General features: G+C 46.4%; 1 protein-coding gene across 1 annotated transcript in view; it reads right to left on the bottom strand.

Annotated features, from left to right (window-relative positions):
• Positions 1-24,905, bottom strand: part of CALB1 (calbindin 1) — a 99,053-nt gene that overhangs the window by 24,772 nt on the left and 49,376 nt on the right. Inside the window, exons 4-5 of the mRNA XM_063924077.1 lie at positions 5,923-6,003; positions 1,987-2,043 (exon numbers count right to left, since the gene is read on the bottom strand). Of these exons, the coding sequence (XP_063780147.1) occupies positions 1,987-2,043; positions 5,923-6,003 (138 nt within the window). The remainder of the gene's footprint in view (positions 1-1,986; positions 2,044-5,922; positions 6,004-24,905) is intronic.

Raw genomic sequence — 24,905 nt, forward strand, 5'->3', positions numbered from 1 at the left:
CCCCCTCTGGACCCAGGGGCCCGTGTGCACCGCACACTGCACCCATTATACATACGCCAGTGCTCAGAGTTGCTTGTGTGCTTGAACTGCATCTGCAGCACTAATGAAGTTGGTGATTAAAAAATAAGTTGATAACCACCAGCGGGAGGAGAGGGAGGGCTCAGCAGATGACGGCTCTGTGCAGCGGTTGCCTTGACAATCTCCGTAATGTGGCTCCTAATGAATATCAGTTTCTAAATTGTCCCTATCCCATCACTTCCACTTATTATCACCTCTCAAAAATACACAAAACACTTCAGTCACCCCCTGGGCACCCTATTGGGTCCCTCACTACTAGGTATAGAAACACTACATACTTATTTGCAACCTGATATAGACCTGTGTGATGCCATCAAAGGTTTCTGTTGGATGCAGTCCAATTCATACTTTCACACAACTATTTCACCTTTAACACAGAGTATTTTTTACAGATTCACGGTATGGTCATGGGCAGCAAGTTCGCCCCAAGTTATGCCAACTTATATATGGGTCTCTGAGCGGTGAGTTTGAGGTGGTAACATAAGCACAACAGCTCCAGCTCCTTCCTATATGGATATTTACACATCCTTATAATCAATTGTGGACTAATACATTCCATTACTGTGGTGGGTCCTACACCAGTGAATATACACGGGACTTTTATGAATATATTTATTTAATGTGTCTACAAATCAATTGTGTTACTAATTTTTATTAGTGTTAAAATTATATGCTTATGATTTAATAGCGTTCTCTTCACATTTAAATTATTTATTGTCTCTTGAATAGCCACAGATTATTCGCTGGGAGCAGCTCAATTTATAATTTACTGATAAACACTCTTTATCCAGATTAATATAATTAGTCACAACAGTTGCACCCAATTGCTTCACTTAAATATTTGTATAGGCCCAGGGCTATTCCCACTCGTGGGTGTCCACGACACCCATAGAGTGGAAAGAGAACCTGTGGCGAGCGCAGCAAATCACCGAGCGCGCTTGCTCCCCTGCTGGCATTCTGATGGCTGGGATCCCAGCATCTGTATGCTGACCACTGGGATCCCGGATGCCAGTAACCCGTACACAATGCGAAACTACAGGATGTATGTAAGGATGGTTGTGTCAATCTGAAAATGGGTTGTAAGTGTGATTAGAAGCTTTACATACGGACAGACTAGTGATGCAGTGGGCTGTCCCATTGTGGTCGAACCTTTCCTGTGTTACAGCACAGCTGCAACTGGGGTGGGGAGGGGGATTTGAGGAGACGCCAAGACTGTTGGAGATCAAAAAGCAGGAAACCTGTGATGAGTCAGAAGCATGCCGTGGTGGGGTAGACTCCAGAGGGTAGGCCAGTGACTAATCAGCAGAAGTCCAGGATCACCTGGCAACATTCAGTTCTTTTTCTATCTGTGCTGCACGTGTGATGTCATGACCTTACGCACACTGAGGAGTCTGCTGCCACCACTGCATTAGGAAGGAGCAAGGAGAAGATCCAGGTAAGTGGTGGTGGGGGGAGGGGTGACACAAACACAGGCTGCTACTGCAGAGACACAGCAGGCTGCTGCGGGAAGGGGGGGGGGGACAGTCTGCTGTAGAGACACTGGTGGTGGTGGTGGGGAATTACTGCCTTGTCCTGGGTCCTAGTTTCAGCCCTCATTATAGGAACCTACAGTAGCTAAATGCCTCATGTGCCTAATTCAAGCTGTAGTCTTCAGTAGCATTATCAGTGCTATCATGTGACAGTACCTAATAAATATGTCCCCAGCATACATACTACTTGCATTTCTATCCACATGTATTCCTGTGAGAAGTGGAACCTGATAATGTTACACCAGTGGTAAGCCCACTTTACATGGATACATGGACGTATATAATTCTTGCATTGGAATCAATTGAAAATTAATATGTCATCTAACTGACTTTAATTGTGACTCGCAGGCTTGATATAGTATCTATATATTTACTGTACCTTAAGCTCTTCATTTTCTATATAGCCGCTGTGATCAGTGTCATACCGCCGCCATGTCTGGAAGAGGTAATAACAGGTCATGTGAAAACGATCCTATGACTTTTATGCTGTAAAAAGAATAAGCACCACAGAGAGGAGACTATTGTGGATCTGGATGTTGTGTCTGAAATAGTAGCTTATATTGAAACATCAATGTCTATTGCGGTTGGTCGCTTGAGTAGATAGCAAATAATTGTATACCTGCAGCAGCCACTGCCCATGTGAGAACCTGAAACGAATGACTGGTTCCTGGTTTGGTCACATGGAGAGTGGTTATGTTAGAGAAGGCTCAGAAAGAATCTCATGCACAGTGGCCAATGACCTTATTGTATAGCCTTCAAGGTGAAAGTGAGTTGAGTGATGGGGCAGATGATCAACATTTCAACATACATTTAGGGTCCTGCTACAAGGAGACACCTTAATGTGGTAAGCAACTTTAATAATTTAAAGCCAAACATTATAACCTTCCAAAACCTTATAGAAACAAACAGTAAAAAAAAAAAACCTAAAGATGTGCAGGTTCAGATTTACTCAGATCTGTGTTTTGGATAGCCAATAAGATAAATCCAGATAAATCTGAACTTGCGCTTGTTTGGCAAAAAGAACCGAGTAAATCTGAACCCGCACATCTCTATAAAAAAACTAGCAGTCAACATTGATTAGTACTCCAAAAACAGCCCGGTATGACATACAATTTTTGAAAATAGTGAAATTAGCAACACCCTTCAAAGTTTGGTTAAGCTGCAAAGCAATGTCAGAAAATAATGTTCAAAATATGACACCAACGAAATGATATAAATGTGCCATATTGAGCTGAGCTACATTTATGTTGGTTTTGTTATCCTACATGGACATTTTTACCCAAACTGTTTCAAAAATTGAGGTTCCTGCTATTCCCAATAATATGCATTTGATAGTACAGGATTAAAACAAATGTTTGTGTTTAGCCATTGGCTAATCCCTAATACAGCATACATGCACCATTCACCAATCAGAGAATACAAAGCATAAACAGGAAACATGGAAAATTAACATAAAGCCCTTTCATTCCTTCCCACTTCATAGTGCTACTATTTGTAAGTGTTGACAAAACAACAACTTCCCATTGAAAACCTTGTGACACCTGTAGCCTACCAAGGGGGTTATTCAGAGCTGAACGCAGATGGCTGCATACACACCAGATCTGTGTTCATCTCCGCACATGCTGGGGCGCGCCCAGCACAGGGCAAGGGAGCCCAGCATCTGTAAGGCCGCCCTCCGATGTGTCCGCAATTAGATTGCAGAGGTATCGGATCTAAGGGTGACCCGTGGCAGTGCAGCCTGTCGGTCAGTGGCCAGTGGCCATCTTTTTTTTCGGAGTGGCTGCGTGATGTCTTGCAGCCACCCCCAAAATGGTCCCAGCCTGCCCCCCCAACATCACGTAACCGCCCATGAACGCCCGCCACTGTCAATCGCGCAACGTGTTCATGCAAATTGGTAAATCACAGATTTGACCAATTTGTATGGATGACAGGTTTTGTCCATTTTCCAGTGTTTGGGAGCAAATGGTCAATTGTCATTTGCTCTCATCCATTACCAGGTTTTCATTCCAACCAGCCAGATCTGGCAGATTACCTTGCAGATAATTGTATAGTGTATGCCCAGCAGTAGTCGCATAACAGACACAGCGAAAAGTCGCTGACAGTGTACTAAAGATGCTGGGCTGCGACTTTACTTGCACGGGAATTGGTTAACACACGTAAAATGTTGGTGATGAAGAGCAACGGAACTTGGGTGAGAAAAAGTGGGCGCTGGTATCAGAGCCTTTTTTTCACCGATTGACACGCAGGGGGAGATCTACTACGCCTTGTAGAGTGATAAAGTGGAGAAAGATAAAGTATCAGCCAATCAGCTCATGTCATGTTACAGGCTGAGTTTAAAAATTGACAGAAGCTGACTGGCTGGTACTTTATCTCTCTCCACTTTATCACTCTACAAGGCTTAGTACTACATCTGCCCCCCTGTCTCAGACATATGTAGCAGTGCCGCAAGCCACAGTGATCAGTGTACACTAACCATGTAGTGGTGTCGCTTATTTCTGATTCTGTTTTAATTATGCAAATAAGATGCACATATTAAGTGGTAAAAGATGCTTGTTTCAGTCACGTCGCACGGAACCTTGTGCACAGAGAGGGGCTATTTGGCACACCTAGAGCCATAGCATATGAAGACACATTTCTAGTGGCATATTTATCAAGCTATGCCCAGATTTATCAAGCCTTGGAGAGTGATAAATTGCATGGTGATAAGGTACCAACCAATCACCTCCTAACTGCCATGTTACAGGCTGTTTGCAAAATGACAGTTAGGAGCTGATTGGCTGGTACTTTATCACCGTGGAATTTATCACTCTCCAAGGCTTGATAAACCTGGGCCATAGTGAATCATAGAGTTTCTGATGTTTTTACAATAAAAAAAAATTGACTTTGACTATTAGTCCTATTTATCAAACTGTAGAATACACTTCTGCTAAATAGATGGCCTTGTTTTACACCTTTCTTCATTTTCATTGGGAAAGCAAAGCAAACTGAAACATCGTATTATGTCTTTTTATAATTGTGGAAAATGACTGTTTCCCAGTGACGTGCGATGAGGTCATAGACTGGGGAGGCACTGATGGAGACTGATATATATATATATATATATATATATATCAGTGCAATACCCAGTCTATGACCTCACTGCACGTCACTGACCGAGATTCATCGCACATCCGTCCTCCCCCCCCCCCCCTCCCCCTCTCCTGTGTGTCCAGACAGTGAGTGTAGGCGCTGCTGCTGGCTGGGGGGAGAGGGAAGAGTGCTGGCCTCCGCCGTTTCCCACCGCTCCAGTCTTCAGGGTCACCGCTCCTCCGCTGCTGTAGGCGGGTGCCCGTGACGGCTCCACCGCAGGGACCTGCCGTCACTTCCGCCCACCGCGCCGCATAAAGGGGTGACTGGACAGCGGATCCAGCACTGGATCTGCTGTCCAATCACAGCTGCCTCGCTGACATGGGGGTGGTATTCCTGTCAGTGAGGCACTTGTTTAAGTGCCGCCTTCAAGCTTTTTTTATATGGGCTTTTAAAGCCCAGTGCTTGGGCCCCGCCCCGCGCTCTGTCCCTTTCCCATTGTCTACGGGAGGCACTGCTATCAGTGCCTCCCAAATTGATTTTAGTAGTTAAAATTATTAGAATAAAATAAAGAAGATCCTTATAACACAGAATATGGGGTCGATTCAATTCACCGACTGTTGAATAGCACCGGGAGTTAGCTCCCGACGCTATTCAATTCAGCTCAAGTTAAGTCGGCGAAGGCACGTTCCCCCTGGACTTAACAGGTTGAATTGTCGGGAGAACAGGCATTCTCCAACTTAACTCCCCGCCGCGAGGCTGATTCCCGACAGAATCAGCCTCGCGCTGGGCGCACGGCAGCACTTTTGTCGGATTTCTTCTCTCATCCCCCGGGGGTAAGAGAAGAATTCCCGACAACTGAGGGTCACTTGTTGCTGTATTGAATAGCGCCGGCAGCTAATTCCCGGCGCAATTCAACTGTCGGTGAATTGAATCGACCCCTCTGTGTCATAAGTATCTTCTTTGTATTATTTTAATAATTAATCACAGGGGAGGCACTGCCTCCCCTGACTGCACGTCCCTGCTGTTTCCCAGAAAGGTGCTACTCATCAGACCAGCTTGATAAATATGACCCATTTGTCTGGTGTGGTTATCTCCATGACATTTCCTGGCTACAGAATAAAGTGTCTTTAATGTACACAGATTATTTTTTGTTTTGTTTTGTTTCTGATTTACATGATGAATATGTGGAATTAGTTTTTGCAAACCTGTATTTTCCTTGCAAAGAAATAGCTCTGAGATACTGTACCTGCATAAACTCCTCGCTTGACTTCAGCTGCTGTCTAAAGAATAACAGGAAGTTCTCCTCGGTCGGTAAGATCTGGGCGAGCTGAAAGAGAGGGCAGATAATGGAAATGAGAGGCATACATTACCAGACAGCCTTCAATCTGCAGTCACACATTGTAGAAAACATTTTTCAGCATTTAGAGAGCTGTTTAGTGAAGAACGAATCTTATTTGTAGTTAATGATGTTTCTGTATTTACTGCCCTTAGCATTAACTCTAGAAGCTCTTAAGGGGTCTATTCATGAAGCAGTGAAAAGAGTGGAGAAGTGAGCCTGTGGAGAAGTTGCCCATGGCAACCAATCAGCATTGAAGTAACATTTATAATTTGCATACTATACAATTGTACAGAGCAGCTGATTGGTTACCATGGGCCACTTCTCCACTGGCTCACTTCTCCACTCATTTCACTGCTTCATAAATAGACCCCTTAAAAATGTAATCACCGATTTCTCAGTATCAGAGACTTCTATCCATAATAATACATGTGAAAGTGATTAAAGGATAATATTAAAGAAACATATTTGATTTATTTTTTTCCTATAATTCTGTAGTCATGATATCATAAGCTAAAGGAGGATTTAAAAAAATAATTGTTTTTATATCATACATTGCTGATTCTATTAAAAAAGTATTATACCCCCCTTGCGCACAACTAATTCACAGTCTTTGGAAATGTACCCATGAAATCAATATGAAGTTAACTTTACTTCCCCATTGGGACCCCTATGTTCATTCAATTAAACTTTTACATCTTTTTCTCTTAAAATGCTTCTCAGTTGATCATGACAGTGAGGGGAACTGTTGTGTGGTCAACATGTGTTACTTTAGTTGTGTCTGCTTTTTATTAGAGTGTCAGGTTCACTTAGAAATTTATTTTCAACTGCTACTGGAAGGTATATGGATGTGACAATAAACATGGTGGACCAGTGCAAGTAAAGGATCTAATATGCTGCGGTTTGCATCAGAAGACTTAAATCTACTAGATCAATTCATCATTGTTGCAGTGCTGGGACAGCTCACAAAAGCACTCAGTAGCGCTACATATACAGATGGAATTATAACAATAATAATAAATGATAAAAAAGAAAGTTCTTATATATATCCGGATAGTCTTCCCGACGTGTTTTCTACTGAAGCAAGGCTTCCCAGCCGTCTCCGTCAGTTTGGGTCATAGGAGGGAAAACACCAAGAAAAGAGAAAAGAGTGGTCTCAGTTCTATTTCTCATTTGTTTAATTATATCAATATCAATGGAAGAGTCTATAATCTTCCTCCTTATGGGTGGTGTTCAGCTCTTAAACGTCTTATGGGGTCACCCTTGTGGTAAACAGTCAACTGCGTGCTCACAATTCTCTTACATAAAGCCTCGGAGACAACACTTATAAAGGTTTCTTTTCCCGTCACTTTTTATCAATATCAGAGAAGGAGGGGATGCTCACGTGTATGCTTACATCAAGGAAAGTGTAAATAAACCCATCAAGGTATCTTTCATCGGGCCAGATTCCTTCCGATCTTTCCTCGTGGTTCCCGAAGTGTAGTCACAGGAAATGAAGCAGAAGGAAAGTGGTTACTAGAGAAAAGTTCTCAGAGTGGAATTCCACCTATACGGGACAACCCTAAGTTTATGGGATTGTGCAGCAAGGTAAGTTTAAAGGACCACCTGTTCCGTGAACCCAGAATATAGGAATTGCTCACATGTATGCTTACATATAAGCAGTTATGGAAGTACATATAAAGGTATCTTTATCCCTGGTATTCAAATCTCATGTTTTAAAACATCATAACGGGTAATACGGAATGCTCACTTGTTCGCTTACATCAATACGGGTGATTCAAAGCACATAATGGTTTCTTTTCCCAGAGTCAGCGAAATTCACCATATTACCAGAAAAGTTAATATTATATAGGAGTCCTTGTGGTAAAAACAATTCCAGCAATTTATTCCAATAAAAAACAAATGTACAAAAAATGAAAAGACTTCTAGGTACGATACCAGATGGATTTACCAGCCGTGGGAGGAGCTGAAAGGACATAGGGATTGACTTTTTGGGACCGATACCCTGCTATCCAGTGGTGAGGAACCCGGGTATATTATTCCCTCCCACGGCTGGTAAATCCATCTGGTATCGTACCTAGAAGTCTTTTCATTTTTTGTACATTTGTTTTTTATTGGAATAAATTGCTGGAATTGTTTTTACCACAAGGACTCCTATATAATATTAACTTTTCTGGCAATATGGTGAATTTCGCTGACTCTGGGAAAAGAAACCATTATGTGCTTTGAATCACCCGTATTGATGTAAGCGAACAAGTGAGCATTTCGTATTACCCGTTATGATGTTTTAAAACATGAGATTTGAATACCAGGGATAAAGATACCTTTATATGTACTTCCATAACTGCTTATATGTAAGCATACATGTGAGCAATTCCTATATTCTGGGGTCACGGAACAGGTGGTCCTTTAAACTTACCTTGCTGCACAATCCCATAAACTTAGGGTTGTCCCGTATAGGTGGAATTCCACTCTGAGAACTTTTCTCTAGTAACCACTTTCCTTCTGCTTCATTTCCTGTGACTACACTTCGGGAACCACGAGGAAAGATCGGAAGGAATCTGGCCCGATGAAAGATACCTTGATGGGTTTATTTACACTTTCCTTGATGTAAGCATACACGTGAGCATCCCCTCCTTCTCTGATATTGATAAAAAGTGACGGGAAAAGAAACCTTTATAAGTGTTGTCTCCGAGGCTTTATGTAAGAGAATTGTGAGCACGCAGTTGACTGTTTACCACAAGGGTGACCCCATAAGACGTTTAAGAGCTGAACACCACCCATAAGGAGGAAGATTATAGACTCTTCCATTGATATTGATATAATTAAACAAATGAGAAATAGAACTGAGACCACTCTTTTCTCTTTTCTTGGTGTTTTCCCTCCTATGACCCAAACTGACGGAGACGGCTGGGAAGCCTTGCTTCAGTAGAAAACACGTCGGGAAGACTATCCGGATATATATAAGAACTTTCTTTTTTATCATTTATTATTATTGTTATAATTCCATCTGTATATGTAGCGCTACTGAGTGTGTGTACCACAACCTCCTTTTTCATATAACCTTTGGAGTATAATTGGTGATATACTCAGGTTCACACCCACTATAGCAGCTCTTAGAGCGCAGGGATTTCCTCTAAACTCCCTTTCAGCTCACAAAAGCAGTTGTTCCATGAATCCTAAAACTACCACTTTCACTGCTACCAGTAGCTGCAAAAAATGTACACTGTTGTGTTCCTTCCCTCCAGTGTTGGTGCACATGTGCGACCATAGGGTTGGGTCTGATATGCCGATGTTGAGGCGAATCCCAACAGGGGGAAGGTAAGTATACTTACCTTCCCCCAATGCCCCCCTTACCCTCCCTTCCCGCAGCCTAAACCTAACCCTCCTCCCTCAGCCTAAACCTAACCCTCCCCGGTGGTGCCTAAATCTAACCCCCCCCTTCCTGCTGTCACGATCCGGGTATCTGGACGCCATTTCTTACCTATCAGATGCCTCCTAAGGCTGGCTCAGCGCTCCAGGACCGGATCCCATCTGTTATCCTGATGTGCACATTCCCGCATCCTCTCCTGTCTCTCTGGACGCAGTCACAGTAACGCCTTATACATCTGGCATGGCGTCTCCCGCGGCCTCCGCCGCCGTCCCTGAGCTTCTGCATTCAGAGTGGCGATTACGTCAGCCGCGGCCTCCGCTGTGTCCGCGTGGTCGGATGTGCATCTGTCAGCCTGGCGTCTCCTGTCTCCGGTGGCCGGCGCCGCCATTACTGTTTTCCAGACCACATGGATTACAATCCAAACTTCCCTCCAAGTGTCTGCATGGGCGCAGCCATCTTGGATTCTGTCAGCTGATCATTCCTACCAATCCGTTGTCAGTATTATTAATTTGCATAATTGCCTAGCCAATGCCTTCCTTGCTGCAGGTATAAATAGGTTGTGCCTGAGCAAGGAAGGCGTCAGTGCTTTGGTTGTCAAACCTAGTTCCAGTTTGTCTCTCTCCTGTGATTGTCTTCCAGGTTCCAGCTCCTGTCTCCAGACTTCTGCTATAGAGACCCGCACCAGCATTCCATCTGCGGTGTAGCCTGACTCTCCGATCCATTCTGGACTCACCTGTTTCCAGCTACAACAATCACCTGCTTCCAGCCCAGCTTCCAGCAGTGTACAGCTTCTCTTAAAGGGCCGGTGTCCTTTCTGCAGTTTACCTCTCTCCACCGGTATTATTATTTCTCCGTTCTCAAATTCTACATTTCATCCATATTGCATCGCTCTCAAGCCTCATTTATTATTTAACTGGTTCCAGCCAGTATCCACTCTGTGCCAACACCTGTCTGGTTCTAACCAGTACCCACAGCAGCATTTTATCTTCAGCAGTCCAGCTTTCCCTGGAACACCAGCTGGTACGACCCTGGGCTTTCTGCATTACTACAGTTGAGCCTGGTAAGGACTTTCCAACTTGCAGATAATAAGAACTGTCTCATACCACCAGAGCTCTGTGGCCCCTGCCACCCTGTAGTACCCAGGAACTGTATTATTATTTCTCTGCTGATTTTTATGTTTCTTTACTGCTACTGTGATGCATGGAGTTTGTCATAAATAAACATCATTGACTTTTATTCCTGGTTGTCGTGGTCACGCCTTCGGGCAATTCTTCTATATGTCTAGGGGTCTGATACAACCTGCCAAGTTCCATTACACCTCAGCTCCTACAACTGAGGCTGCCTCCCGTCAGCTCAGGCCCTCAGTTGTGACACCTGCAGCCTAAACTCCCTCTCCAGTCTAACCCTAACCCTCCCTGGGGGAGCCTAGACTTAACCACCCCCTGCAGCCTAACCCTCCCCGATGGTGCCTAAACCTAACCCCCCCTTCCAGCAGCCTAAGTCTAACCCTCCCTAAAGCCCCTCCCCAGTTTAACCCTAACCCTCATTGAGGTTAGGGTTAGACTGGGGAGAGGGTTTACACAGGGTTAATAATATATGTTAGATCATTGGTATGGTGGAAGAAATTATTACAAGACATGCTAAAAATGATAACTGTATAAAAGTTATTTAATAACATAGCTCATATATTAATAACATAGCTCATATATTAAATATATTAAAAACAAATGTATTCAACACCAAAAAGATCACTAGTCCTTTAAATAGCATTATATACATATAAATACAATATATCGGATCAACATTGGCCCTCATTCCGAGTTGTTCGCTCGGAAAAAATCTTCGCATCGCAGCGATTTTCCGCTTAATGCGCATGCGCAATGTCCGCACTGCGACTGCGCCAAGTAAATTTGCTAAGCACTTAGTAATTTTACTCACGGCTTTTTCGTCGTTCTGGCGATCGTAATGTGATTGACAGGAAATGGGTGTTACTGGGCGGAAACAGGCCGTTTTATGGGCGTGTGGGAAAAAACGCTACCGTTTCCGGAAAAAACGCAGGAGTGGCCGGAGAAACGGGGGAGTGTCTGGGCGAACGCTGGGTGTGTTTGTGACGTCAAACCAGGAACGACAAGCACTGAACTGATCGCAGATGCCGAGTAAGTCTGAAGCTACTCAGAAACTGCTACGAGGTGTGTAATCGCAATATTGCGATTACTTCGTTCGCAATTTTAAGATGCTAAGATTCACTCCCAGTAGGCGGCGGCTTAGCGTGAGCAACTCTGCTAAAATCGCCTTGCGAGCGAACAACTCGGAATGAGGGCCATTGTGACCATCGGTCCCTGCATTGATCCTCTACAATATATAATATTTGAGATGTACAAGTGTCAAATATCGAACCACAAGTCCCAGGATAACTAGTAAGGCAAGCTCAGTCATGAAACTACAGTAGATTGAGGAGAATGTTGTGCTATTACCACATAACTCCGACTGTAATTAAGTGTCTACGCAACTAGCGCACACGATCAGTGGGGCAGATATATTAACCTGTAGAAGGCATAAGGAAGTGATAAACCAGTGATAAGTGCAAGGTGATAAACGCACCAGCCAATCAGCTCTTAATTGTTAATATACATATTGGAGCTGATTGGCTGGTGCATTTATCACTGGTTTATTACTTCCTTATGCCGTCTCCAGGTTAATACATCTGCCCCAGTATTTGTAAAGTTCCAAATAGGGAGAGCTAATTTGGACAGTATCTCCAGCTCAGCCTGACTACCCCCAGAATCATAGAGGGGGAACACCCGATGCACTTCACTTCAGCTCACCACTGCGGCTGCTCCTCTCCCAAACGAATGGTGACAGGTTCAGCACACTATTGAGCTGTACACTCTGTATCGATACCAGATGAAGCATATAATCACTATATAGAAATCCTCTGATGCGTTTCACCCCCGTACAGTAGGGTTTTGAAAAATATCATGTGTTTAGAAATTCGGCACCGAGTCCAAATGGCGCCCATCTATAGTAAATCAGCTATACGTATTGGGCTTAGAAGCAACAACAAATGGTTGTACGGGATGGCCTCCCGAAAAAGAGCTCTGGACCTCCTGTTCGACAACAGTACTTCACCCTCGGTAGCAGAGTGCGGACCTCCTGTGTAAACCCAACGCATTTCGACCCTTGTTAGGGTCTTTTTCAAGGCAGGACGCTTTTCCGGGGGTCATGCCGTACCACCTCATTATCACCTGTTTGAGAGCTGTCCGTTGCCAGTTCTCAAGCGAGCTGGTGATTACAACCTTCGGGTATTTGTGGGACAACACCTGTTCTATGTGTGCTGCTAACTAAATTCAAATGACAATACGGATCCTAAGATTCTCCGCATTTCCCCTTTTTTATGTGAACCTTTTGTTATGTGAATCTTTTAATGTGGATGTCATATGTCTTTTTTACATGATGTTGCTCAACTGTGCTACCACAGGGTATTACGTGTCTTTTTCATAAATGTATTGCACTAGATATTTTCCATTTGTATTTTCCGTACATGCATTGAGAGAACCATCAGAGTGGATTTAAGAGGAGAATGTACAGTTAACATCTAGATGTGGATCACTCTCAGTGGACATCATCCAACACAGGGACGTATGATATCCATTTGTTGTTGCATCTAAGCCCAATACGTATAGCTGAGTTAAAATAGATGGGCGCCATTTGGACTCAGTGCTGAATTTCTAAACACAAGCATGCCACGGGGTGTGGGAAGCGCCTCATCTTTTGCCACTCAGTTCAATGGCAGCCACTGTTGCGCACTTAAAGAGTTATTTCTCTTTCCATCCATACTACTTTGAAAAATATCAGCCAATTGGTTTCTGTCAGTTTACAGGCTGTATTTGAAAAATGAGAGTTATCAGCTGATTGGTTGGACTTAATTTTTCTCCACGGTTTGATACATCTCCTCCTCAGTGTCTGGGAATGTGGCATGAACTTTCACAGAAATATAAGAGCATACTTACCGACATTCTGGCTGCTCAGGTCGGCTCAACAGGCAGGCCGGGGAGCGCTCTGACGTAAGGAGTGGGTGGGCCGGAGGTGGGATGGGGGCGGAGCAAGGGTGGGACAGGGGCGGGGTTACGGTGATGCCTCCTTTAAGCCCCGCCCCCGCTCTGTAATGCCGCGATCACCGGCATTACATTGATGGGTGCGTGGCGATGATGACGCGATTCAGCAAGAATCGCGTCATCGACTGCCCGGACCGCCCACTTTACACACAAAGTGGGCGGACGGGCAGGGGGGACCCCTCAAATCGGGATACCTGCCTGCTTTTCCGGGGGGCCGGGAGGGTCACCCGATTTTCGGGAGTCTCCCGGCCATTCCGGGAGAGTAGGCAAGTATGTATAAGAGTATGCAGTGACCAATTTCTGAACTGTGTTGTTCAGTCACTGAAGTACAGGAACACACTATAGTTATTTTTATTTATAGGTATTTTTTTTAAACATATTAACAGGTTTAGGAAATTGGATCAGAACTTCTAGAGAAAAAAAGATGAAATATAAAATTACTGGTGATACATCTATAACCATTTTCTAAAAGTAATGAAAAAGGGAAATTAAATATTTTTTCTATGCATTATGTATCAGGTATGAAGCCGGTAAGTACTAAGATGTGGTCAAACAACTCACTTAATTTTTCTCCAATTGTGCCTACTTGTCCTAGCGTGTAATGCGTAAGTACATGGCTACTTTTGTAAATGTTGTACTATAAAGTACAGTGGGGGTCATTCCGACCCGATAGCTCGCTGCAGTTTGCATGGCAGTCGTCGTTGCCTAGCGATCACCTCTGAGACAGAGGCGGTCACTGGGCGGGAGGGGGCCGGACGGCGGCGTTAACCAGCCGTTTAGGGGGAGCGGTCCGGCCACGCCTGCGTTGGGGGGGGCGGGGCGCGGCAGCTGCGTGACGTCTCACGCAGCCGCTGCGGCCAGCGGCAGCGAGGAACAACTCCCGGCCAGCCGCAGGAGCTGCGCTGGTCGGGAGTTACTCCACAAGTACAAAAGCATTGCCGCTGTGCGATGCTTTTATATTTGTGCGGGGGGGGGGGGGGGGGGGGGGGGGCGGCACTAACTTGTGGGGCAGACTAGCCCTGTGCTGGGCGTCCCCCCGCATGTCAGGGAAGATGATCATAGCTGTGCTAAATTTAGCACAGCTACGATCAGCTCGGAATGACCTCCTGTATACAGTATGCCATCTTTGTCCCATATGGAAATGCGTATGGGCATGGTGCATAATTTTTGACCAATCCGTTCATTCAACTTTTATGTTTCTCACATACAGTATATTGGGGGTCTCGCTCGCTGCCGATCTTCGCAGAGTATCGATCAGGTTAAAAAAATGGCAAAGCTGCACATGCATATGCACCGCAATGCGCAGGCGTGTCGTACGGGTACAAAGAGGATCGGTGCTGGGCGATAGATTTAGCAAAGATTCCATTCGCATAGCCGAACGCCAGGTTGATTGACAGGCTGAGGGTGTTTATGGGTGTCAACTGACCGTTTTCTGGAAGTGTGTGGGTAAACGCAGGCGTGTCCAGTCATTTGCAGGGCGGGTGTCTGACGTCAATCCCAGCACCAAAAAGACTGAAGTGATCGCAAAGGCTGAGTAAGTCCAGAGCTACTCTGAAACTGCACAAAATGTTTTTGCTGTGCTTGGCTGCAAAGGTGTTCGCACACTTGCAAAGCGAAAATACACTCCCCCGTGGGCGGCGACTATGCGTTTGCACAGCTGCTAAAAGTAGCTAGCGAGCAATCAACTCGGAATGACCCCAATAATCTGATAAGCATTCACAACTTAAATAGATCTATAAGGTGGCACTGTGTTTGTCTTATTATGTGTAACATTTATACATTTGATTATATTTATTACATTAAAGTATCTGTGCCCATAGAAATGCACAATGCTACAGACAGTGCTTCTTGTTTGTGCTAAAGGAGTCCCACTGAAAGTAAAATGATTTGCTCCCCAACATGCACAAGCACCACTGCTTGAAGCTGTACTGAATTATTTTTCTGCTACAGGGTACACTGGGCTCCACAAGGAAAGACATAGGGGTGTAGAGTAGGATCTTGATCCGAGGCACCAACAGGCTCAAAAGCTTTGACTGTTCCCAGAATGCATAGCGCCTCCTCCTCTATAACCCCGCCTCCCTGCACAGGAGCTCAGTTTTGTAGTTGGTGCCGCAGATAGCAGGCACATAACAGAGGGGCTGCTCTGGGCAGCCCTAAGAAAAACTTTTTTGAGAAGAAAAGTGAAGACTTCAAGGGCTGTAGCAGTGTGTACATGTCTAGTGACATTCACTGCTGCAGCTCCATCTCTCCCCAGCGGCGCTGTACACTCCCGAGCCCTGGTTGCCGGGTAACTACAGCAGGAGGCTCCGGTTTTCTTCTGAGTCAGGCACACACGACGGGGGCTCTCCGGGATCGCGTGGCCGCGCTTCGGGAGGTGGTGAGTGGGTCCCGCTCGCGGGACCCTTGCTTTATCGCGATCCGGCGCGGTCGGTGAGAGGCGGACCGCGCGCGCTGGCGGTGGACACTGTGGCAGTACAGGTGATCCCACTAGATCACCAGGGCATGGGTGCAGGTCAGGTTTTCTCTTAAAACCTTTTTGTGTGTAGCCCGCAGTACCTGGTGGTTTTGCCAGCAGAGGGGATAAGGCTTAGACCTGGAGCCTCTCCCCCAGCCCCAGGGCGCCATTTCCAGCAAATGTTCCCGCCCAGGAGCTGCATATCTGTCTCTCCCTCACTCCCTGTCAATGTTTGGGCGCCATTTCTCTCAGCTACACTGTTCCTGGGACTGCTTGGGCAAATCCTCCTTTGTAAAAGCCGTCTGGTTGTCAGCGCTGTGACTTTACATGACACTTAAGTATTGTACATGTCAGTTAGACAGTGTTAGTTAAGAAAGAGTGCATTTAGTCAGGGTTCTCTGGTACAAGTACCCTGTGATATACATCCAGTTCTTACTGTGCAGTGTTATATCTATTGACTACATAGCTATTGTCACGATCCGGGTATCTGGACGCCATTTCTTACCCATCAGATGCCTCCTAAGGCTGGCTCAGCGCTCCAGGACCGGATCCCATCTGTTATCCTGATGTGTACATTCCTGTATCCTCTCCTGTCACTCTGGGACGCTGTCACAGTAAACGCCATATTACACCTGGCATGGCGTCTCCCGCGGCCTCCGCCGCCGTCCCTGAACTTCTGCATGCAGAGTGTCTGAGTGGCGATTACGTCAGCCGCGGCCTCCGCTGTGTCCGCGTGGTTGGATGTGCATCTGTCAGCCTGGCGCCTCCTGTCTCCGGTGGCCGGCGCCGCCATTACTGTTTTCATTACCACATGGATTACAAACCAAACTTCCCTCCAAGTGTCTGCATGGGCGCAGCCATCTTGGATTCTGTCAGCTGATCATTTCCACCAATCTGTTCTCAGTATTGATAATCTGCATAATTGCCTAGCCAATCCCTTCCTTGCTGCAGGTATAAATACACTGTGCCTGAGCAAGGAAGGCGTCAGTGCTTTGGTTGTCAAACCTAGTTCCTGTTTGTCTCTCTCCTGTGATTGTCTTCCAGGTTCCAGCTCCTGTCTCAAGACTTCCACCATAGAGACCCGCACCAGCATTCCACCTGCGGTGTAGCCTGACTCTCCAATCCATTGTGGATTCATCTGTTTCCAGCTACAACATTACCTGCTTCCAGCTCAGCTTCCAGCAGAGTACAGCTTCCCTTAAAGGGCCGGTGTCCTTTCTACACTTTACCACTCTCCACCGGTATTATTATTTCTCCGCTCTCAAGTTCTACATTTCAGTTCATATTTCATCGCTCCCAAGTTCATTTATTATTTAACTGGTTCCAGCCAGTATCCACTCCGTGCTAACAACAGTCTGGTTCCAGCCAGTATCCACAGCAGCTGTTTTATCTTCAGCAACCCAGCTTTTCCTGGAACACCAGCTGGCACAATCCTGGGTTATCTCCATTGCTACAGTCGGGCCTGGTAAGGACTTTCCATCTAGAAGATCATAAGAACTATCTCACACTACCAGTGCCCTGTGGCTCCTGCCATCCTGTAGTACCCAGGAACTGTATTTATTCTTTGCTGACTTTTACGTTTTCTTTTACTGCTGCTGTGTTGCGGAGTTGTCATAATAAACATCATTGACTTTTATCCAAGTTGTCGTGGTCATGCCTTCGGGCAGTTATTATTCATGTTACTTACATGTCCAGGGGTCTGATACAACCTCCCAGGTTCCGATACATCTCAGCCCCTACAACTGAGGCTGCCTCCCGTCAGCTCAGGCCCTCAGTTGTGACAGTAAGCACTGACCTAATGAATCCAGCCGGAGACCAGGATCAAGCGGCCAGGCCGATGCAAGAACTGGCAGCCCGACTAGAACATCAGGAGGCTGCACAGGGCCACATCATCCGCTGTCTCCAGGATCTCTCTACTCGGCTGGATGGGATTCAGACAACTCTCCGTGGATCAGGCGCGTCTGGTGCGTCAACCACAGTGACTCCAGCTATAACCCCACCCACCTTACCCATTTCTGCTCCACGTCTTCATCTTCCAACGCCAGCAAAATTTGACGGATCTCCAAGATTCTGCAGGGGATTTCTCAACCAGTGTGAGATTCAGTTTGAGCTACAACCTGGCAATTTTCCCAGTGACCGTACAAAAATTGCCTACATTATTTCTCTTCTCAGTGGCTCAGCCCTTGATTGGGCATCACCGTTATGGGAGAGGTCCGACACCCTGCTATCTTCCTACACTGCCTTCGTGTCAACATTCAGGCGCATCTTCGACGAGCCAGGCCGGGTAACCTCAGCTTCATCCGAGATTCTCCGTTTACGCCAGGGGTCACGTACTGTAGGACAATATCTGATACAGTTCCAGATCCTGGCATCCGAACTGGCATGGAACGACGAGGCCCTGTATGCTGCATTCTGGCATGGCTTATCTGAGCGTATTAAAGATGAGTTAGCTACCAGAGACTTACCTTCTAAGTTAGATGAACTAATCTCACTCTGCACGAAAGTTGATTTACGTTTCAGAGAGAGAGCAACTGAGCGTGGAAGATCATCTGCTCCAAAATCTTCTGCTCCTCCTCCTCGTCAACTGTCACCATCTAAAGATGAGCCCATGCAACTTGGCCATTCCCGTTTAACTCCTGCTGAGCGCCGAAGACGTCTCTCCGAGTTTCTCTGTCTCTATTGTGCAGCTCCGTCTCACACCATTAATGCCTGTCCCAAACGTCCGGGAAACTCCAAATCCTAGCTCGCCAAGGAGAGGGCCGGCTAGGAGTAATGATCTCCTCTCCATCTCCTCAAGATTGTAATCTCCCAGTCTCGCTTCAAGTTGCTCAACGTTATCGGAACGTCATTGCCCTCCTTGATTCCGGAGCAGCTGGGAACTTTATTACCGAAGCCTATGTTAAACGGTGGTCCCTACCCACCGAGAGACTTCCTTCGTCCATTTCTTTAACTGCCGTGGATGGCAGCAAAATTTTTGATGCAGTTATTTCTTTAAGGACTCTACCAGTTCGTCTGAGAGTGGGAGTTCTTCATTCCGAACTTATTTCTTTTTTAGTGATTCCAAGAGCCACACATCCTGTGGTCCTGGGCCTTCCATGGCTCCGTCTTCACAATCCTACAATTGATTGGACGACTACGCAAATCCTGGCATGGGGTTCCTCCTGTGCTGAGACATGTTTGTTTAAAGTATTGCCTGTCTGTTCTTCCTCCCCCAGGTCGTCTGATGTTCCACCTCCTCCATATCAAGATTTCACGGATGTGTTCAGTAAAGCTTCTGCTGATATCCTTCCTCCTCATAGAGAATGGGACTGTCCGATTGATCTCGTTCCAGGGAAGGTTCCACCTCGAGGCCGAACTTATCCGTTGTCTCTGCCTGAGACGCATTCTATGGAGGAATATATTAAAGAGAACCTAGCAAAGGGGTTCATTCGACCTTCTTCTTCTCCAGCCGGCGCAGGCTTCTTTTTTGTAAAAAAGAAAGATGGTGGTCTGCGGCCGTGCATCGACTACAGAGGTTTGAACGACATTACCATCAAGAACCGTTATCCCTTACCCCTGATTACTGAGCTCTTTGACAGAGTTAGCGGAGCTACCATCTTTACAAAGCTGGACTTGCGAGGTGCATACAATCTCATCCGGATCCGTGAGGGTGACGAGTGGAAGACCGCCTTTAACACCCGTGACGGACATTATGAGTACCTCGTCATGCCCTTCGGATTGAGCAATGCTCCAGCTGTCTTCCAGCATTTTGTCAATGAGATCTTCAGAGACATTCTATACCGTCATGTCGTGGTCTATCTAGACGATATCCTCATTTTTGCCAAGATTTAGAGGAACATCGTTTTTGGGTTAAAGAGGTTCTGTCCCGTCTCCGTGTCAATCATCTCTATTGCAAATTAGAAAAATGCGTCTTTGAAGTCAAGTCCATTCCGTTTCTAGGGTACATTGTGTCCGGTTCCGGACTAGAGATGGATCCTGAGAAACTACAAGCAATCCAAAATTGGCCGGTACCCTTAACCCTCAAAGGGGTCCAGAGGTTCTTAGGGTTCGCCAACTATTACCGAAAGTTTATACGAGACTTTTCCACCATTGTGGCGCCTATTACTGCTTTCACTAAGAAGGGTGCTAACCCGTCCAAGTGGTCTGAAGAAGGCATGCAAGCATTTCATCTTTTAAAACAAAGGTTCATCTCTGCGCCTGTTCTGAAACAGCCTGACATCGACTCTCCTTTCATCTTAGAGGTGGATGCCTCCTCCGTTGGAGTAGGAGCGGTGTTATCTCAGAGGGCTAAAGATGGCCATTTACACCCTTGCAGTTTCTTCTCCCGGAAGTTCTCCCCAGCTGAGCGCAACTATGCCATTGGCGACCAGGAGTTGCTAGCCATCAAGCTCGCTCTAGAAGAGTGGAGGTATCTGTTGGAGGGAGCTTCTCATTCAATCACCATACTTACAGACCACAAGAACCTTTTATACCTGAAGGGCGCACAATGTCTCAACCCTCGTCAGGCCAGATGGGCACTTTTCTTTTCCAGGTTCGACTTTAAACTCCAGTTCTGTCTGGGCTCTCAGAATCGCAAGGCCGATGCCCTTTCCCGCTCATGGGAGCAAGAAAATGAGTCAGAGTCTTCAGACAAGCATCCTATTATAAATCCGTTGGCATTCTCCACGGTAGGGATGGACTCTACGCCCCCATCAGGGAAAAGTTTTGTGAAGCCGATGCTAAGGAAGAAGCTCATGCATTGGGCCCATGCTTCCCGTTTTGCCGGACATACTGGTATCCAAAAAACCCTGGAGTTTATCTCTAGGTCCTATTGGTGGCCAACTCTGAAAAAGGACGTCTTGGAGTTTATTGCATCTTGCCCAAAGTGTGCCCAACATAAAGTATCCCGCCAGTCGCCTGCGGGGCAACTGGTTCCACTATCCGTTCCCCGTCGACCATGGACCCACTTGTCGATGGATTTCATTACAGACTTACCTATCTGCAACAAGTTCAATACCATCTGGGTGGTAGTTGACCGGTTCACCAAGATGGCACACTTCATTCCTCTCACCGGTCTTCCGTCAGCTTCCAAGTTGGCTCAAGTATTCATACAAGAGATCTTCCGACTCCACGGTCTTCCTGAAGAAATTATCTCAGATCGAGGAGTTCAATTCACAGCCAAATTCTGGCGAAGTTTATGTCAAGTCCTCCAAGTCAAGCTAAAGTTTTCCACGGCTTACCATCCTCAGACCAATGGTCAAACCGAGAGGGTGAATCAGGACTTGGAGGCCTTCCTCCGCATCTATGTGTCCTCCTCTCAAGATGACTGGGTTCAATTACTTCCCTAGGCCGAGTTCTGTCATAACAACCAGTATCATTCTTCATCTGCTTCAACACCATTCTTCACTAACTTTGGATTCCACCCTAAAGTTCCTGAGTTCCAACCGCTTCCAGCAACTTCTGTTCCCGCAGTGGATATCACCTTGCATCAGTTTGCCAATATCTGGAAGAGCGTACGATCAGCTCTGCTCAAGGCATCGTTCAGGTACAAGAAGTTTGCGGATAAGAAGCGTCGAGCAGTTCCTGCTCTCAAGGTGGGTGATCGGGTATGGTTATCCACGAAGAATTTGAGGTTAAGAGTTCCCAGTATGAAGTTTGCACCTCGCTATATCGGTCCTTTCAAGATTGAACAAGTCATCAATCCTGTTGCTTACAGACTCCAGTTGCCTCCCTTCTTAAAAATACCCAGGACATTCCATGTTTCCCTGTTGAAACCGCTGATCTTGAATCGGTTTCATTCCTCACTTCCTCCAACTCCGAAAGTCCAAACTCAACGAGGCGTTGAGTATGAAGTGGCCAAGATCCTGGACTCACGTCACCGTTACGGTCAACTACAATATCTTATTGACTGGAAGGGTTATGGTCCTGAGGAACGTTCATGGACCAATGCTTCTGATGTCCATGCTCCTGCCTTGGTCCGGAGATTCCATTCCAAGTTTCCTCAAAAGCCAAAGAAGTGTCCTGGGGCCACTCCTAAAGGGGGGAGTGCTGTCACGATCCGGGTATCTGGACGCCATTTCTTACCCATCAGATGCCTCCTAAGGCTGGCTCAGCGCTCCAGGACCGGATCCCATCTGTTATCCTGATGTGTACATTCCTGTATCCTCTCCTGTCACTCTGGGACGCTGTCACAGTAAACGCCATATTACACCTGGCATGGCGTCTCCCGCGGCCTCCGCCGCCGTCCCTGAACTTCTGCATGCAGAGTGTCTGAGTGGCGATTACGTCAGCCGCGGCCTCCGCTGTGTCCGCGTGGTTGGATGTGCATCTGTCAGCCTGGCGCCTCCTGTCTCCGGTGGCCGGCGCCGCCATTACTGTTTTCATTACCACATGGATTACAAACCAAACTTCCCTCCAAGTGTCTGCATGGGCGCAGCCATCTTGGATTCTATCAGCTGATCATTTCCACCAATCTGTTCTCAGTATTGATAATCTGCATAATTGCCTAGCCAATCCCTTCCTTGCTGCAGGTATAAATACACTGTGCCTGAGCAAGGAAGGCGTCAGTGCTTTGGTTGTCAAACCTAGTTCCTGTTTGTCTCTCTCCTGTGATTGTCTTCCAGGTTCCAGCTCCTGTCTCAAGACTTCCACCATAGAGACCCGCACCAGCATTCCACCTGCGGTGTAGCCTGACTCTCCAATCCATTGTGGATTCATCTGTTTCCAGCTACAACATTACCTGCTTCCAGCTCAGCTTCCAGCAGAGTACAGCTTCCCTTAAAGGGCCGGTGTCCTTTCTACACTTTACCACTCTCCACCGGTATTATTATTTCTCCGCTCTCAAGTTCTACATTTCAGTTCATATTTCATCGCTCCCAAGTTCATTTATTATTTAACTGGTTCCAGCCAGTATCCACTCCGTGCTAACAACAGTCTGGTTCCAGCCAGTATCCACAGCAGCTGTTTTATCTTCAGCAACCCAGCTTTTCCTGGAACACCAGCTGGCACAATCCTGGGTTATCTCCATTGCTACAGTCGGGCCTGGTAAGGACTTTCCATCTAGAAGATCATAAGAACTATCTCACACTACCAGTGCCCTGTGGCTCCTGCCATCCTGTAGTACCCAGGAACTGTATTTATTCTTTGCTGACTTTTACGTTTTCTTTTACTGCTGCTGTGTTGCGGAGTTGTCATAATAAACATCATTGACTTTTATCCAAGTTGTCGTGGTCACGCCTTCGGGCAGTTATTATTCATGTTACTTACATGTCCAGGGGTCTGATACAACCTCCCAGGTTCCGATACATCTCAGCCCCTACAACTGAGGCTGCCTCCCGTCAGCTCAGGCCCTCAGTTGTGACAGCTATATATATAAGTTGGTCCAGTGCAGTATTATTGTTAGTAATAACCTCTGCATTGTATAACTAACTATATGTGTGTGCATTAGCTTGCTGAGTGGTTTCCATTTCGTGTCTCTCACTCAACTGGCTATCCCTATATTCTATAACCTGAGGGGGCTTGGTGTGTCAGGTTTTATAATTATATAGGATTTTCACAAGATATACTTTAATACGTATTTTTCTCTGTGATTTTAGTCACCATATCTATCCTGTATCCCTGCTTGTGCGGACTACACTGCGCAGGGGTTTGGGCAAGAGGTATTGTGCTGCTGACAATTGTACTGTGTTACCTGATACTGCAAGTTATATCATGTCTGCTTCTGAAGGTAACGGTTCTGGGGCTGAACACACTGCCGGTGTTGCTGAAGCCACAGATCCCTATGAGGAGACCATAGCAGCTGTGGGCTCTGGTTCTGGGGGCTCCTTGCCCCCCAGTGTGACTGTGGCAACGGGGGTGCATAATGACCCACCGTGGGCTACTTTCTCCATGCTTCTACATACGCTAGTTACTAAACTAACACCCCCTATGGGACCACCTATGCCGGTGCAACCGTATGTGGTCCCTGCAGCTAACCCGCCATGGGCGGATAATTTGTCTGCTCAATTGAAGAAGTTGACTACTAAAAAGTCTGACCCTCGCTCGCATAAGACCAAGGGGTCCTCTAAGTGAGCTCTTATCTCCTCATAATCCACTGCTGTCACTGACACCTCGTCTGATGAAGATGGCGCTTACACTGACCCCACAGATTCTGACACAGATACTGGAGGGTAGTTCACATGTGGATGTTCCTGATCTTTTGGAGGCTATTAAGTTGATTTTACAGATTACGGATGATCCCGAGCCATCCGCCCCTCCTAAGAAACCAGATAGGTTCAAGCGTCAGAAGGTGGTTAAACAAGTTTTACCTCACTCTGACCACCTAGTGGATAGATGTCAGGAACCCTGGGAAAACCCGGGAAAGAAATTTGTGCCTCAAAAGAAGATGCTGGCTCGCTATCCCCTCGCGCCAGAGCTGTCTAAAGATTGGGAAACGCCTCCTCCAGTAGACTCACATGTGGCTAGGATGGTGGTTTCCTCTGCTCTACCTGTCACTACCGTCACGTCTCTAAAAGAGCCTACGGATAAACGTGTGGAGGGTTGTCTGAAAGCGATTTACACCATTACGGGTGCTGCAAAAAGGCCCACTTTTGCAGCAACAAGGACTTCAGAGGCTATTGAAGCATGGGCCCTAGAGTTAGAAGCTGAAATCTCTTCTGATCATGCTAGACAATGCTTGTCATATATTGTCATAGCTTCTCACTATATTAAAGAGGCGGCTTCTGATGCCGGTATCCTAGCAGCCAAGGCCTCTACTACATCAGTCCTGGCTCGCCGGATATTGTGGCTGAGATCCTGGTCTGTGGATCTGGACTCTAGAAAAACCCTGGAGGTACTTCCTTTCAAGGGAGATATTCTGTTTGGGGAGGACTTAAATAAGATAGTGGCTGACTTGGCTACTGCCAAAACTGCCTGTCTGCCAAGTACCGCTCCTTCTGTGTCGAAGTCTAAAGGTACGTCCTTTCGCCCCTTT

This window comes from Pseudophryne corroboree, chromosome 5 (genome assembly GCF_028390025.1).
Source record: "Pseudophryne corroboree isolate aPseCor3 chromosome 5, aPseCor3.hap2, whole genome shotgun sequence".
NCBI classification, from domain to species: Eukaryota; Metazoa; Chordata; class Amphibia; order Anura; family Myobatrachidae; genus Pseudophryne; species Pseudophryne corroboree.